Source organism: Anarrhichthys ocellatus, unplaced genomic scaffold (assembly GCF_004355925.1).
Source record: "Anarrhichthys ocellatus isolate YVR2014 unplaced genomic scaffold, GSC_Weel_1.0 scaffold593, whole genome shotgun sequence".
In the NCBI taxonomy this organism is placed as follows: domain Eukaryota; kingdom Metazoa; phylum Chordata; class Actinopteri; order Perciformes; family Anarhichadidae; genus Anarrhichthys; species Anarrhichthys ocellatus.
In genome coordinates this window covers 4796-17691 of record NW_022280567.1, presented here as the reverse complement: position 1 = coordinate 17691, position 12896 = coordinate 4796, and the positions used below count along the sequence as shown (strand labels likewise).

Genomic DNA, 12896 nt, shown 5'->3' with positions numbered 1-12896 from the left:
ATGCCCAGACTAGAGGTTTGAACGCGGGCGCCCGAAGACGCTCGCGCGCCTTGGAGGGTTGGATCCCCGCTCCGCTATAGACGAGATTTTTTACTGGTTTCTTCGTTGAGAAAAAGGTACCGTTGGAAAAGCTGGTGTCGGTGACAACAGACCGCGATGACGCAATTGCGCAATGCAAAGGTGACCCAGACTTTGCAAAATGTCTACATTACCACTGGATCATTCACCAGCAGGCGCTATGTGCAAAAGTAACCGGCTTTGATCATGTGATGATACAAAAATATCAGAGATGTGATACCTCTGACTTTCAAATGTTGAAACAGATTAACAGAAATAAAAGTTGCATGTTTAAATATGTATGTGTAGCTATACCATCATAGTTGTGGAAATCATTATTAATAATTATTGTGAGGAATAATTAACTGACATGTGATCAAACGGTCTCTTCACATATATTATTATTATTAAGGTGATCTGTGCAACTTTGTTATTCAGGAAGTTTGTATCAAATAAGTAGGCCTTCGTACTACTCGGTACCCTTGAAGTAGCTCTCAGTTTAAAAAGGTTGGTGACCCCTGGTGTAGACTGTGAAGAGCTTTCAGGCGTCTAAATGACCAGCCTTCGATTTGTTGATGTGTTTATGTCCCTCTCAGCAGCTCATGTGTCCCTGATGACAAAGAGCAGCATGTCATTTCTTTCTCCTGAGCCTCGCTGTAAAAACACTCGCAGACACTTTTATGGACTCATTAACAAAACCGCCGAACAATCAATGAGAACAGCTTCCTGTTCAGCCCCCTCACTGCCTCTCTCTCTTGTTTGTTGTATCTCTGCTATTATTCTGCGAGCACTGGCTCCCTGTTCTGCATTTGTTTGTGTACATATCATTTTTTGTGCGCCGTGGTCGACCAGCAGCGGTTTGTTTAGCAATACGATTTCTGGGAGGAGCGGGTGGGAGGGCACTCAGTGCCAGTGTGGCTGCCTGGGCTGGGAGGACTGTCAGCTTCATCAACACGTGTGCTTTGAGTTCACACCTGTTGCTCCTCTGTATGGTTCGATTGGAGAGAGGCACAGCGTCTAGCATTACTTAGTCCGACTCAACAGATGCTTTACGTGGAGAAAAATAGGGATTTATGTCCCTGTTTCTGAGCTGATGGATGGAAAACTTAAATTGTTTGTTCCCTTAATGCTTCACCCTCTCCCCCACGCTGTTGCCACTTGACTGACTGCTGCCTGCATCCCAAGAGGCCTCCGGGAAAAGATAACATCAGCAGATACAAACTGTCACATCCCCAGGCTTAAACTGAAAAAATTGCCCACCTGAGAAAGACATTTACTCTCATATTCTGTGTCACATTAATTTTTTATTTATTAACCCTAATCCTATCTGACATGACAAAAAAGGGCTACCTATGTAAATATTATATCTTCCCCGGTTTCTAATGTAGTTTCACACATTTTAGGGTTACACATTTTTATTGCAAGCCACTTGGTCAACAATGTCTAGTGTCTTGTGGGTGTAAATTAGCATATCAGGGAAGATATTTACTTCTTGATATGCTAATTTATCAGTTTTACGTGTTTATAGCTCTATAACTTTACATCAAAGTCTGTTTTCAGGTGTAAAGTAATACTGCATATGTGTTAAAAAAAACGTTTTTATGACTTCAGGGGAAAATGTGTGAAGTGTGATAACTGTCCTCAAATGATGTCACTGTGGCTAAGGACTACAAGTCTGATAAAAACCCGCTGCCCATCTCTGCTGCAGGCTAGAGGCCCACGGCTGCTCAGCTGCTGCTGGCAGAACTCCCCCAAATCGCTGAAGCAACTGTTGGCAGTCGAGTTGGATTGTGGGTAAAGTGGGTGCTATGTTTTGATAAGGAAGAAGAATGCAGGTAATATAAAAGATGATATCTCTGGTTCTGCTGCATACATGTTTCTCTTTTTTAAGACTGTCCATCGTGAGTCCGACAATGTTGTGGAAATGCAACGCTGAATCACTGAAGTACAATTAAAACAAAAAGTATTTCAACCCTCTGTTTAATGCCTGGGAAAACATGCTTTCAAAGATTGAGTAATTCTCTACAACATTACATTTGCATGACTAAATAAGCAGCAATCAAAATCTCCAAATATTGCTAAACATGATTGTTGCTCAGAAGAATGCCACATATCCATCTACAACTGAGTCTTGTCCACAGCAAAAACACAAATCAATAAATCTCTGTAAAATAACTAAAAACAAAACTCTGAGTTGCTGCATTTGAATCTGTTGTAATTTTCCATCATATGCAGAGAATGTGGGTATTTTCCATGGTTTCCTCATTTGACATGAGGGACCATTTAGCATACTTCAGTTTGCTAAAAGTAAAATAGGTTTCGTAGGCAATTCTTCTGTGTCCCTGAACAAATAAGAATAACTGCCGACCAAGCAGTTTATCCTCTGGCATCAACATGGCAGCTGACATGATTTCACACGATGAATATGGATTGTAATGCTTTCAAATACACAATTAAAGTGCTTTTGAATGTTGCTTTAAGCTCTTCTTTTTGGATATATATTTAATCATTTTTACATGTGATCAATGTTCATGATATTAAAAGTCAAACTATATATTAAATGTATTCATTTTTTGTAAAATGATTCCTTTTACCCAAGAGCACAGATGTACAGATTCACTTCAGCAAGATATTTGTGTGTCTGTTCATGTGTCAGCAGGTATGAAACCTTGTACACACATTTCTTTTTTTTTTTAAACATCTTGGACGTTTGAGGATTTAAAAAAAAAGTATTTATAAGAGTGTGTTGGAGGAAGAACTTGTCCTGTCATTATTGGGAATTTGACTAAACAAAGTCTGTGGAGCCGACTTATCAACCATACTGTGCTATTTTTGAACCAATTCTTTATCACTCCCAACTCCCAACATGACAGCTTTGGCCCAGTAGGTAGAGCGGGTCGTTTTTAAACACAAGGTTGGTTGTTCAGTCCCGATCCCTATCGATGTCAAAGTGTCCTTGAGATACCGAAACACTGAAGACCAAGTAGTTCACTGGCACTTTACAGCAGTCCACTCCACTGCTCCTACAATGCAGAGGTCATATTTCATGGATGTACCTGTTTGTATATGATGATTGAAAGTCAAATTTAAAAAACACAGAAGGAAACCAGACACAGCCCTGCCACAACTCAGCTGGCACCATGCCAGAAGCAAACAGTGAATGTGTGTGTTGCACACACACTCACTGCACCTGGACGACCCAGCAAGCTGGTGACAATCCAGCCAGGCTCTCAGCTGAGACCATCACAGTCAGAAACGGTTTAAAGATGTTTGCACACACAAGGATTTGACTTGGTGAGAGGGGCGTGGCAATACACACAGTGCAATAGTACAAAGACATCATTTCAAAATAAAGATGTAAGTATGATAAATATATGATAAACAAGGAAGTTTAGAGCATCACTTGATTTCTAGTTTATGGTGTTTATGGTGTCTTTAAAAGGAAAACACAAGAGTCGGGTGCAATTCAAGGTGACACTTCAAAATATCTAAATATAGTGGAGTAAAATGCAGTCATTTATTAAATTAAATAATTTTTTATAACTTGAGTTTTATAGCTCGTAAGTGTTTCAGCATGATTTTAGATATTAGAATGAGAACAACGTTTAGTGAAGCAGCTGTGCACTGCTCTGTGTTAGAGATGGAAAACCGCAACTAACCAGCAGCACTTGTGATCAGGCAAACATCTCACCACCGTGTAGTTTACTGTCCACAACTTCACCACCACCGATAAAGTTTGCTGAGCATCGAGGAAAGACCAGCGAAATGCACTGCAGACTTTTACAAGTCAAAACAACTGGAGGCTACAATAGCTTATAGACTATGCTATAACATATATGACTCCAAGCAACCTATTCTATTCAGACCTAATTCTCTAAATCCACATATCTTTTATTGTGTTTTTCTAACAGTGGTCCTAATTCCCCATGGTAGTTGACAGACTTTGGTTTCATTTATTTTCTCTCTACTTTGCGGCTGCATTAGAGTAGCTTTCGCCGTGTTTACTCAGTCCTCCTCCAGCTCTCTGCACTGCCGCTATCTGTTTCTTCTTCTTTAACGGAGGCGCTGTTGCTTTTATGAGGTCACGTTCTAGCTGTTCTTCAAAATAAAAGTCCTCTGCCACTTTCATGTTTGGCTGTTACATCAGTGTTCACCCGCTGAGTAGAGCTGCTGGGTCTGGTTTTGGAGTGAATTGTTTTCTTTAAATTTCTATCTGTTCAAATTTCTTCTAAAATATTCGATTTTACTGTGCAGTCTGATGGTGCAGCCATGTTCCTCATTAAAACCTCCACTCCCCTGACTTCAAACAGGAATAGAGCACATGAGCGTCACTAGTGAATTTAGGTCCATGCTGGCAGAATTGGACACACACATAGAGCAGCCAAACAGGGCCAGGCAGGGGAGGAGTCAGAACACACCGATACATACAGTGGAGAGCAAGGATGTGGGTTTAGTTCCAGAAGTGAGACAGGGGAGGGGTGGGGGGTTGGGGGGGATTACAATGCAGCACAAAAATATAAATGTTCATTCAGACATAAAAATGTTCTGTTAATAATCTTTGTAATATATCTATAAGACCAGATTGCTGTGAATCACTCACAGTGGTCTTCGACTCTGTGTACACCTGGCATCAACATGTGGACAGATCGAATCACTTCCCTTCACATCTGGCATTAGAATGTGTCAACACATGCGTCTACAGGGACTACTTGTGATTGGATCTCACTTTTCCACTCTATATTCATATAAACACAAACATCACATCCGTTTGAGACCAAATGCCTTGTTGTTTTAACCCGCAGACAATCTCCCTTGTCTGATCTGCCGGGAATGAAAAGAAAAAGATAAAAGCACTCGTAATTATTTCTATGGGCTTTTCAAAATGTCCAGGCATGGTGGACGAAGCCAGCTTGCTGTACACAATTTCTGAACCAACTGGAGACGAGAAAAAGGAGGAACAAACGGAGAGCTACAGCTTTGACGTATTTTACAGCTACGTCCTTGTTCGGGTTGATGCATTAGGATGCATAAGCACTCCAAAATATTCGCGGTCAAATGTTTTCCAGAACACCTCGGCCAGTGATTTCGGGTGATCAAATTCCTAAACGCCTCACTGGTTGTTCACCCTTCGAATCGCCTAAGATGCATGTTCCTACCAGGTGTACATAATTGATAAAGTTTGGAAAGATTTGAAGTGAATCCAACTATAGAAGACTTTGAAATACTCTCAGAAAACCGAGCTTTTGTTACATGCAAATAAGCTTTCAGTTACAGAAAATATACTGCAAACAGTAGAACTCTGCAATAAGACCCACCAGTTAGTCCTTTTGTATTTCTTGAAATGTGTGTGTGTGTGAGATAGATTAACACATACTTAGTTTCATGTTCTACCATTCTCCTGTTCCTGTCATGGTTCTCTAATTACCTCGTTATATGCATATCATATGCTTTGGTATATCTAAATGATCCACGATCAAACACTGTCATGCACTCAGTGTTAGGTTCTTGTCTGTATATCACACACACACACAAACATGATCTATATCTCCTGTCTATTTCCTCCTTTTCTGCCCATTATGGTTTTCCTGCTGCTGATGTTGTAAACATCTGTACTCCCACCTCTCTGTCTGGGATGTGTGTGTGTGTGTGTGTGTGTGTGTGTGTGTGTGTGTGTTCACTACTGTGAGGACAATAGGGCGTGTGCTCTCACATATAAATGTGAGCATCATATCGCCCTTGTCTCTTGGTGTGTGTGTGTAAATAGTGTGTTTTTTTATCAACAAAAACTTGTCATGTCAGCGTGTGTGTGTGTGCGTTTAAATGTGTGTGTCTGTAGCTGAATGGGATTTCCTCAGAGTATGAAATCTGAAGCTCATCCAGGTGGAACATTGACTCTTAAGCAGTAGAAAAGTGTAAAAAAGACACATCCTGCAGATGAAAAAACTATAACTGTTCTACATCACACACACACACACACACACATACAGCCACACACAAATGCATGCACAAGCATATAGATGTCCTACTAAAATTCCTCTTGTCTGGTTCTTTAAGGCGAGATATCATTTGTATTTATTTCAGTTCATTTGCTTCCTTGTCTTAGCGGACCTTTTTTTACTAACCTCACTTTTTATAGATATGTTCACTACTTTTGTGCATATTGTTAACTGTACAGGCTTTTCAGATTAAAAAAAGATGTTACTGATTGAAATTAAATTTACTGGTGAACAGCTGACATTTCCTGCTCAAGTGATGACGAGCTCCCTGCGTTGGCCTGGACGATATGAGGATACAAAGACTGAACAGTGCAGGTCTTTTAGACTTTCCAAATGTTATGACACCAAATTGATCAAATGCTGATAGTGATTTGGGTTTTCTCTTACAAAACACATGCATTGTATAAAGAAGATATGTTTTTCTTGTCTACCGGCGGTAGCAACATTAATTAAATGTAACAGGTGCAGTGTGTTGCATCATATGATAGCCATGTCTCTCACGAGATACATGTCAACACTGGGAAATTGGACAAAGGAAAAGGCTGACATGTGTGGGTTCACATTGAAACCAATAGGTGTGGCTGATTTCAGGTGCAGCATATACCACAGGAGTGAGTTTCCCTTAAGACCTCTGGCCCAACTCTCTTAGAAGCAAGAAAAACTGTTGACAAGCAGCTAACCAGAAAACTTTGCCATAAAAGATGAGATTGAAGTGTCAACCATATTCAACTTTGATTTTGAATACAGAAATCATTGTATAATTTCATCAAAGTACCACATCCTCATACTGTCTTGTATTTAAGCCTCACTGTAAAACATCAACACCGATATTTTTTTATAAATTCTTACTCAAACCACAATATTTGCACGTAGAAACGATTGTATGTTTATGATAGGATTTAGTATTTGATAAATTCTCCACGCCTGTAGTTTATACCATCGTGTTGCTGCTGGGAGTATGCATCCAAGTCTATGGCTCTCTCCCAAAACTATCCCCACCCACTAGCACCGGGTGTCTCCACCATAACCTGCAAACATCTGTCGCCAAGCATACTGACAATCACCTTGCTTGTTACACTTACTGTCATGTGCTATAAATAGATGTTATGTTCCTCTTAAACTGATTGATGCTTGTGCATCGGGGTGTAACACAAATCAAATGGCCCTCCTACTAATTGCTGATATTTTACTGTCTAGCAGCAGGCAAGAAAATGAAGGGGATTGAATTGAGAATATCATTCGCTGTCTTTGTGGGAATGCTGATTGTAATTTTGTTTCTGTGTTGTAGGGGACGGACTACAAGTTTACCCACTGCACGACTACTCCTGCTCCTGTACACGGCAGTCACCTCTAAATGATGGAAACCCTCATCCCTGATTGGCTTGTGTACCTTCTGACAAGCGGAGCTTAAAGACGACATCCTTGCTGTTCTCTTCTTCATCGCAGTGCTCATTGGCCGGACCTTTTTGAGGAATATTGTCCGTATCGTGAGGAATAGTTCTCAGATTTCCCTTCAACTGAACTGTAGGTAACTGATGGCTGTTACATTTCCACCGGGTGGTTTGCACTGCCTGGATTTTAAAAAGGATCATTAGCAACCACGACCTCTTCTGCTCCGGAGTTTTCCCCTACTTATGCTTGTGTGCGAATGTGGTTTTAGTGTGATTGTCTGTTTGTGTTTGCATCTGCATGGCGTAAGTGAGGGATAGAAAATAAGGATTCTTTTTCACTCAAAGAGGACAAAAGAAGACACAGCAAACAAGTTGAAAACAAGGAGTCGCAACTATGTCCCAGTGGAGGCACCATTCAAGGACTGGTTGTCAGCTACTCCAGACTGCCAAGAGTAAGAGCAGGCTGATGGGATACGTAAGGCTTGAAGGTTCCTTAAGCAGTGGTCGGTGGGTGTCCTCTCTAATAGGGCTGGGACTGATGCTGCTGCTGCAGGCATCTCCTACTGCTGTGTCGGCTCAGAAACTCGACGAGAACGACCCGGTGGTCACCACCACGTATGGCAAGCTGCGTGGCGTTAAGAAGGAGCTCAACAACGAGATCCTGGGTCCCGTCGTGCAGTTCCTGGGCGTTCCGTACGCTGCCCCGCCCACCGGCGAGCGCCGCTTTCAGCCACCAGAGCCACCGGTGTCATGGCCGGAGATCCGCAACGCCACGCACTTTGCCCCGGTGTGCCCTCAGAGCATCGTGGAGGGCCGCCTGCCGGACGTGATGCTGCCGGTGTGGTTCACCAACAGCATCGACGTTGTGTCCACATACGTCCAGGACCAGAGCGAGGACTGCCTCTATATCAACATCTACGTCCCCACTGAGGATGGTGAGTTAGCCTGCGGGCCCGGGGCAGGATGATTGTGGGGCTGGTGGGCGGAGGGTTTTGAACCCTGTCTGTCTGTCTGTCCGTCAGTAGAGGGAAAGCATGACATTGTGCACGTTTAATGTGCATGACACTGCTTATAGAACATGAGTGTGTGAAAGAGTGGTTGTGTGTGTGACATCCATGAAGACCAGTTAATCCTTTCATTCCACTGCCTCCATCTTCTTCCTTCCGTTTTCCATCTTTCCCTCCTCCTCTACCCTACTGTTTCTTCTCCTCATTGCCTTGTTTGCTCTCCTCTGCAGACTCCCTCCTCTCCTCTCCTCATTACTGTAGCTCATCATAGCATATTGTGCCAAGCCACAATGGCTGCAGTTCATTAAACAAGACAGTCGTTGTCATGACCATCACCGATTGATTTGGCTGACTGGCTGAATGACTGGCTGAATGACTGGCTGGCCAACTGGTCTATTTCATTCTTTCCCTCCATCTTTATTTCTCCCTTTCCTTCCTCTCAGCTATGTGTGTGTGTGTGTGTGTATGTGTGTGCGTGTGCGTGTGTGTGTGCATGCCAGCTCCTGTGTGCGTTGCGCGTCCAGGGGCTCCATGTTATTCTTTAGTCTTTTATTCATTTTACAGTCAAAAGAATATCCAAGGATTGTGCCAGGAAACCGGGCAAGAAAATATGTAGACAAGGAGGTATGTATGATCTGAACGCAACCTATACCATGCCACAGAAAGAAGAAACTAGGAGGGAAAAAAAGAAGAACCTTCTGGTGCAGCTGAGAGCAATCATGATATCAAGGTCTACAAATTATTCAGGTTTCGACTCGAGGCATCTGCAGGTTTTCAGAATGCTACATTTAAGAGACAGGGCCGTTTTTCAACGATACCTGGAGGTAAATTTAAGGGCAATTTTAAAAACCATAAGTGGAAGTCTTCCTCTGACTGAACATTTGCAGGTATTAGCAAAAACATATGTGCTACTACAACGCTGAATGAGCCATGTGATTTGTAGACCTTGTGATGTCGATACCGAGGTAGTGTTGCTCCACACTCCATGGTCCATCCATGTGTGCTCTCATTGGTCAGCAAGATTTGGTGATGTGATCGGCTGCCAGATCTGGGGTCAGAAGCTGTGCGGTAACGAGGCTTGATGTGTAAGGAGATAGGAGCATATTAGATCAGACATGCTGTCACAAACACACACACACACACACACACACACACGTACAGTGATGTAGTTGCATGCAGTGTTAAACAAGATGAGCTCAAGCTAGACCATGACTGTGTAATCTCCATTAAAAGAAGGCAGAGCTGTGTTCAGGTTGGCCCGGGCTGCTGTATCAAGCACTGTTTCATCAAGATAATGCCCTCCTCCTCCCTCTGTCTCTCTCCCTGTCTCCCAGCCTCTCCCTCCCTGGATGTGTGCACGCTTTTTAGTGTCTATACATGTTTGTATGAGAGTGTGTAAGATTGTGTGAGTGTGTGTGTGTGTGTGTGAGAGAGAGAGAGACAGTTGCTGACAGTGTCCTTGATAAGGTCTGGGTGTTAATGTCATTTTCTTGGCAGCAGGCTGCATTATCACTTAGTGTACATTCCTCCTCTACTTACTACACGGATACATGTGCACTCTAACCTCTCCTTTCCTCAGACGTGTAGCACGCACAGAGACACAATGGGGGAGTGCTTTTAAATTGGGAGATTACAGAAGCTTACATGTTAGTCATACAGCATGGAGAATCACCATTATATACAGCATGGAGAATCACCATTATAAAACCAAGACCCAGACAATCTGGAGCTTTGCTTAAGAAAACAATGAAAAGCAAAGAAAAACAAGATGGTGGATCTGTGGCCTTCTTAAGGTAGAAAGTGTTACCCACTTACCCACTTACAATTATCCACCGTCTGTGCCTCACTTTATTAACGTGTACATACATGAATGCATGTAGGCCACATGTTGTTAACAGGCTTACTCAGCCTTACTCTGTCAAAAAACAAAGTTTAACAACACAGTATTTATTAACACTGCATTATAACTAGACAGAAGGTAATACATTTGAACTTCCTTATGTAACTGCCACATTTTGCAGAGATCTCCTGCAATATGTTATACATTTCCCTACATTTTGTTATCAATCATTACTTATTGCAGAGGATGTTTCAAGATGTGTTCAAGAGAGCTAAGGGATACAGTGACACTTGTGGTGTTGGTCAATAATAATAATGATAATAATAATAATGATAATAATGTAGATAATTAATTGTATCTTTTTAAATTATTTTTTTATTGAAGACATCCATGTTGGTTGGTTAATACATAATGCACTATTCAATTTTCATAAAAAAATGCAACACCCAACTTTTTAATAATCACTGCAATATCTAATAAGGTATTAACAAATGCAGCAGATCATTACAACATGTTGGTTCATTCCGTCCAGGTATTATTATATATTTACAGTGTTCATTCTACCTCATTTGTGAACAATTAAGAAGCTTATTACAATTATTACAGACAGTAGGGCTGCATAATAAATATAAATATGGCCAACTGCAAATTTCAAATCATAATCAATTGCAATATCAGTCGAAAACATTTTTTCAAAATGTGTTTAGCCAGAACAGACAGATGACACATGAAAGGACCTGAGGCAGATTTAAATCTGGGAGATATTCCTCACAATATGGAAAATATTGGACTTTTTAAATCAATAAAAATCAAGAAAAATAACAAATTTGGCTTCTATTCTTAAAAGTAAAATACTATACCCTCGCATGTATGTTAGGCTGGTTGAGTGTACAGTAGGGGTGGGGGAAAAATCGATACAGCATAGTATCGCGATATTTTGCGTGGCGATATTGTATCGTGATAATATCGCAGTATCGTGATAATATCGTATCGTGACCTAAGTATCGTGATAATATCGTATCGCGGGACCGCTGGTGATTCCCACCCCTATTGTACAGCAGCTTAGATGGCTGACATGTTTCTGAATGACTGTACAATATAGCACTGGTCATTATAAACAAACATTATCTGAAGCCGTAATCTCAGAACACAAGCTGTTTGCTTGTAAGCTGTTAAATAATGGAGCTGTTTTGATTGGAGCTATGTTCCACCAGGAACATGGGAGCTTCCACACCTGTCTGCTCAGAACAAGCTGATGAAGCTGTGCATGATCACTGAGGAGCCGGCCAGATGAATACTTCCAAGCAGATGGTCAAATTTTATGACATCTAGTCAAAAAAAATAAGGTGGTATAAAAAAATGAAGTAAATTTTCATACTTTCAGTATGTCCTGATCTGTGCCAGCCTGTGATAACATCGCTCTGAGTGTTATCATTTGTTATCACTTCCATTATAATGCTTTAGATAGAGCAAAATAAGAAAGCTGCACTTTCAAAAGAAAAGGTTGCAGCTTTAGACATGATTCATATTTTGATCTGAAACAAAACTACATGGTTAGGTTTACATCGCTTGAGCGACCTTACGCACACAACTTAAATACTGAGGCCGGCAACAGATACATATTTCCATGATGTGTCATTTTACTAGGATTCTTAGGGAGACAAAATCAGTTAATTAGTTAGCTCTTATTGACGGGAGTCATGTCTGTCTAGTAGCAGTCGTACAGCGTCACACAGAGGCCCTACTGGTAATCATACAGTCTTTGGGGAATCTACAGTCAGTTCTGCAGCATTCTGGAGGTTTCCTTTACAATGGCAAAGCCTATTTCTGTGGATTCGTTCAGTTCGGTCATTATCAGTAACACAGTAGCACAAAGTGTGGTCAGTGGTGCATGGTGTAAGTGGACAGATCATGGTGAGTGACAGGGTAATTTCACCGGGTTGGATTGGAAGAGTTAAAGTGTGGGAGGGACTCAAATCAGTCACGATCAATCAAATCAACTGTGTTCTGTTTTGTTTTTTCTTCTTTTTTTAAGTAACACACTCTACAATTACTACTGTTTTGTTGTCTAACAGTTTCAAACTGATGTGAAATGGCAGGGAAGGGAAGCAGACATCCTTGAGCTGCAGGTGCAAAATCACCATGAGTGAATATTTGGAACCTTAGATTTCATTTCTGGAGAGATATTCACAACTTATGCTTACGACGCTCCCAAAGATCTTGAATTGATTGATTCTCGTAAAGGTTGAGCAGTTATTTAGACAGAGAACAGAGAACTGGAAGAGGACAACTTTCATCAGGCTGTTCTCACACACTGCTCTTAGCGATACCTACACAAATTATGAGCTTTTGTATATCAATTTGCATGTAATTGTGAGCCCCTACAGGTGACAAAGGATAAAGAGTGGTAAGGTCCATGTAGGGAGGGTTGCTGGCTCTTAAAATACCAGACTGTCACCCACAGGACACCGCTCTCCATGTCCTGTGGGAAAACAAAAGTCAACATTGACTAATGCTACGTTGCCTTTTCCTAAACCTAACCAAGTGGTTTTGTTGCCAGACATTCATTGAAAATTTGAAAATAAATAAAGAGTAACTTTAAGAT

At 41.4% G+C, this 12896-nt stretch overlaps 1 protein-coding gene across 3 annotated transcripts; it reads left to right on the top strand.

The window, feature by feature from the left end:
- Positions 1-532: 532 nt before the first annotated feature.
- On the top strand, positions 533-11261 carry LOC116376770 (carboxylesterase 4A-like). 3 transcript variants are annotated; one of them, XM_031838242.1, is made up of 3 exons: positions 533-1892; positions 7342-8379; positions 9016-11261. In XM_031838242.1, the coding sequence occupies exons 2-3, from the start codon at positions 7839-7841 to the stop codon at positions 9372-9374; spliced, it is 900 nt and encodes a 299-aa protein (XP_031694102.1). In that variant the 5' UTR covers positions 533-1892; positions 7342-7838; the 3' UTR covers positions 9375-11261. The 3 variants fall into 3 exon arrangements, with proteins under 3 accessions (XP_031694102.1, XP_031694103.1, XP_031694100.1); XM_031838243.1 differs by lacking the exon at positions 533-1892 and having other exon boundaries at positions 6051-8055; positions 8215-8379; XM_031838240.1 differs by lacking the exon at positions 533-1892 and having other exon boundaries at positions 6057-8379.
- Positions 11262-12896: the final 1635 nt, after the last annotated feature.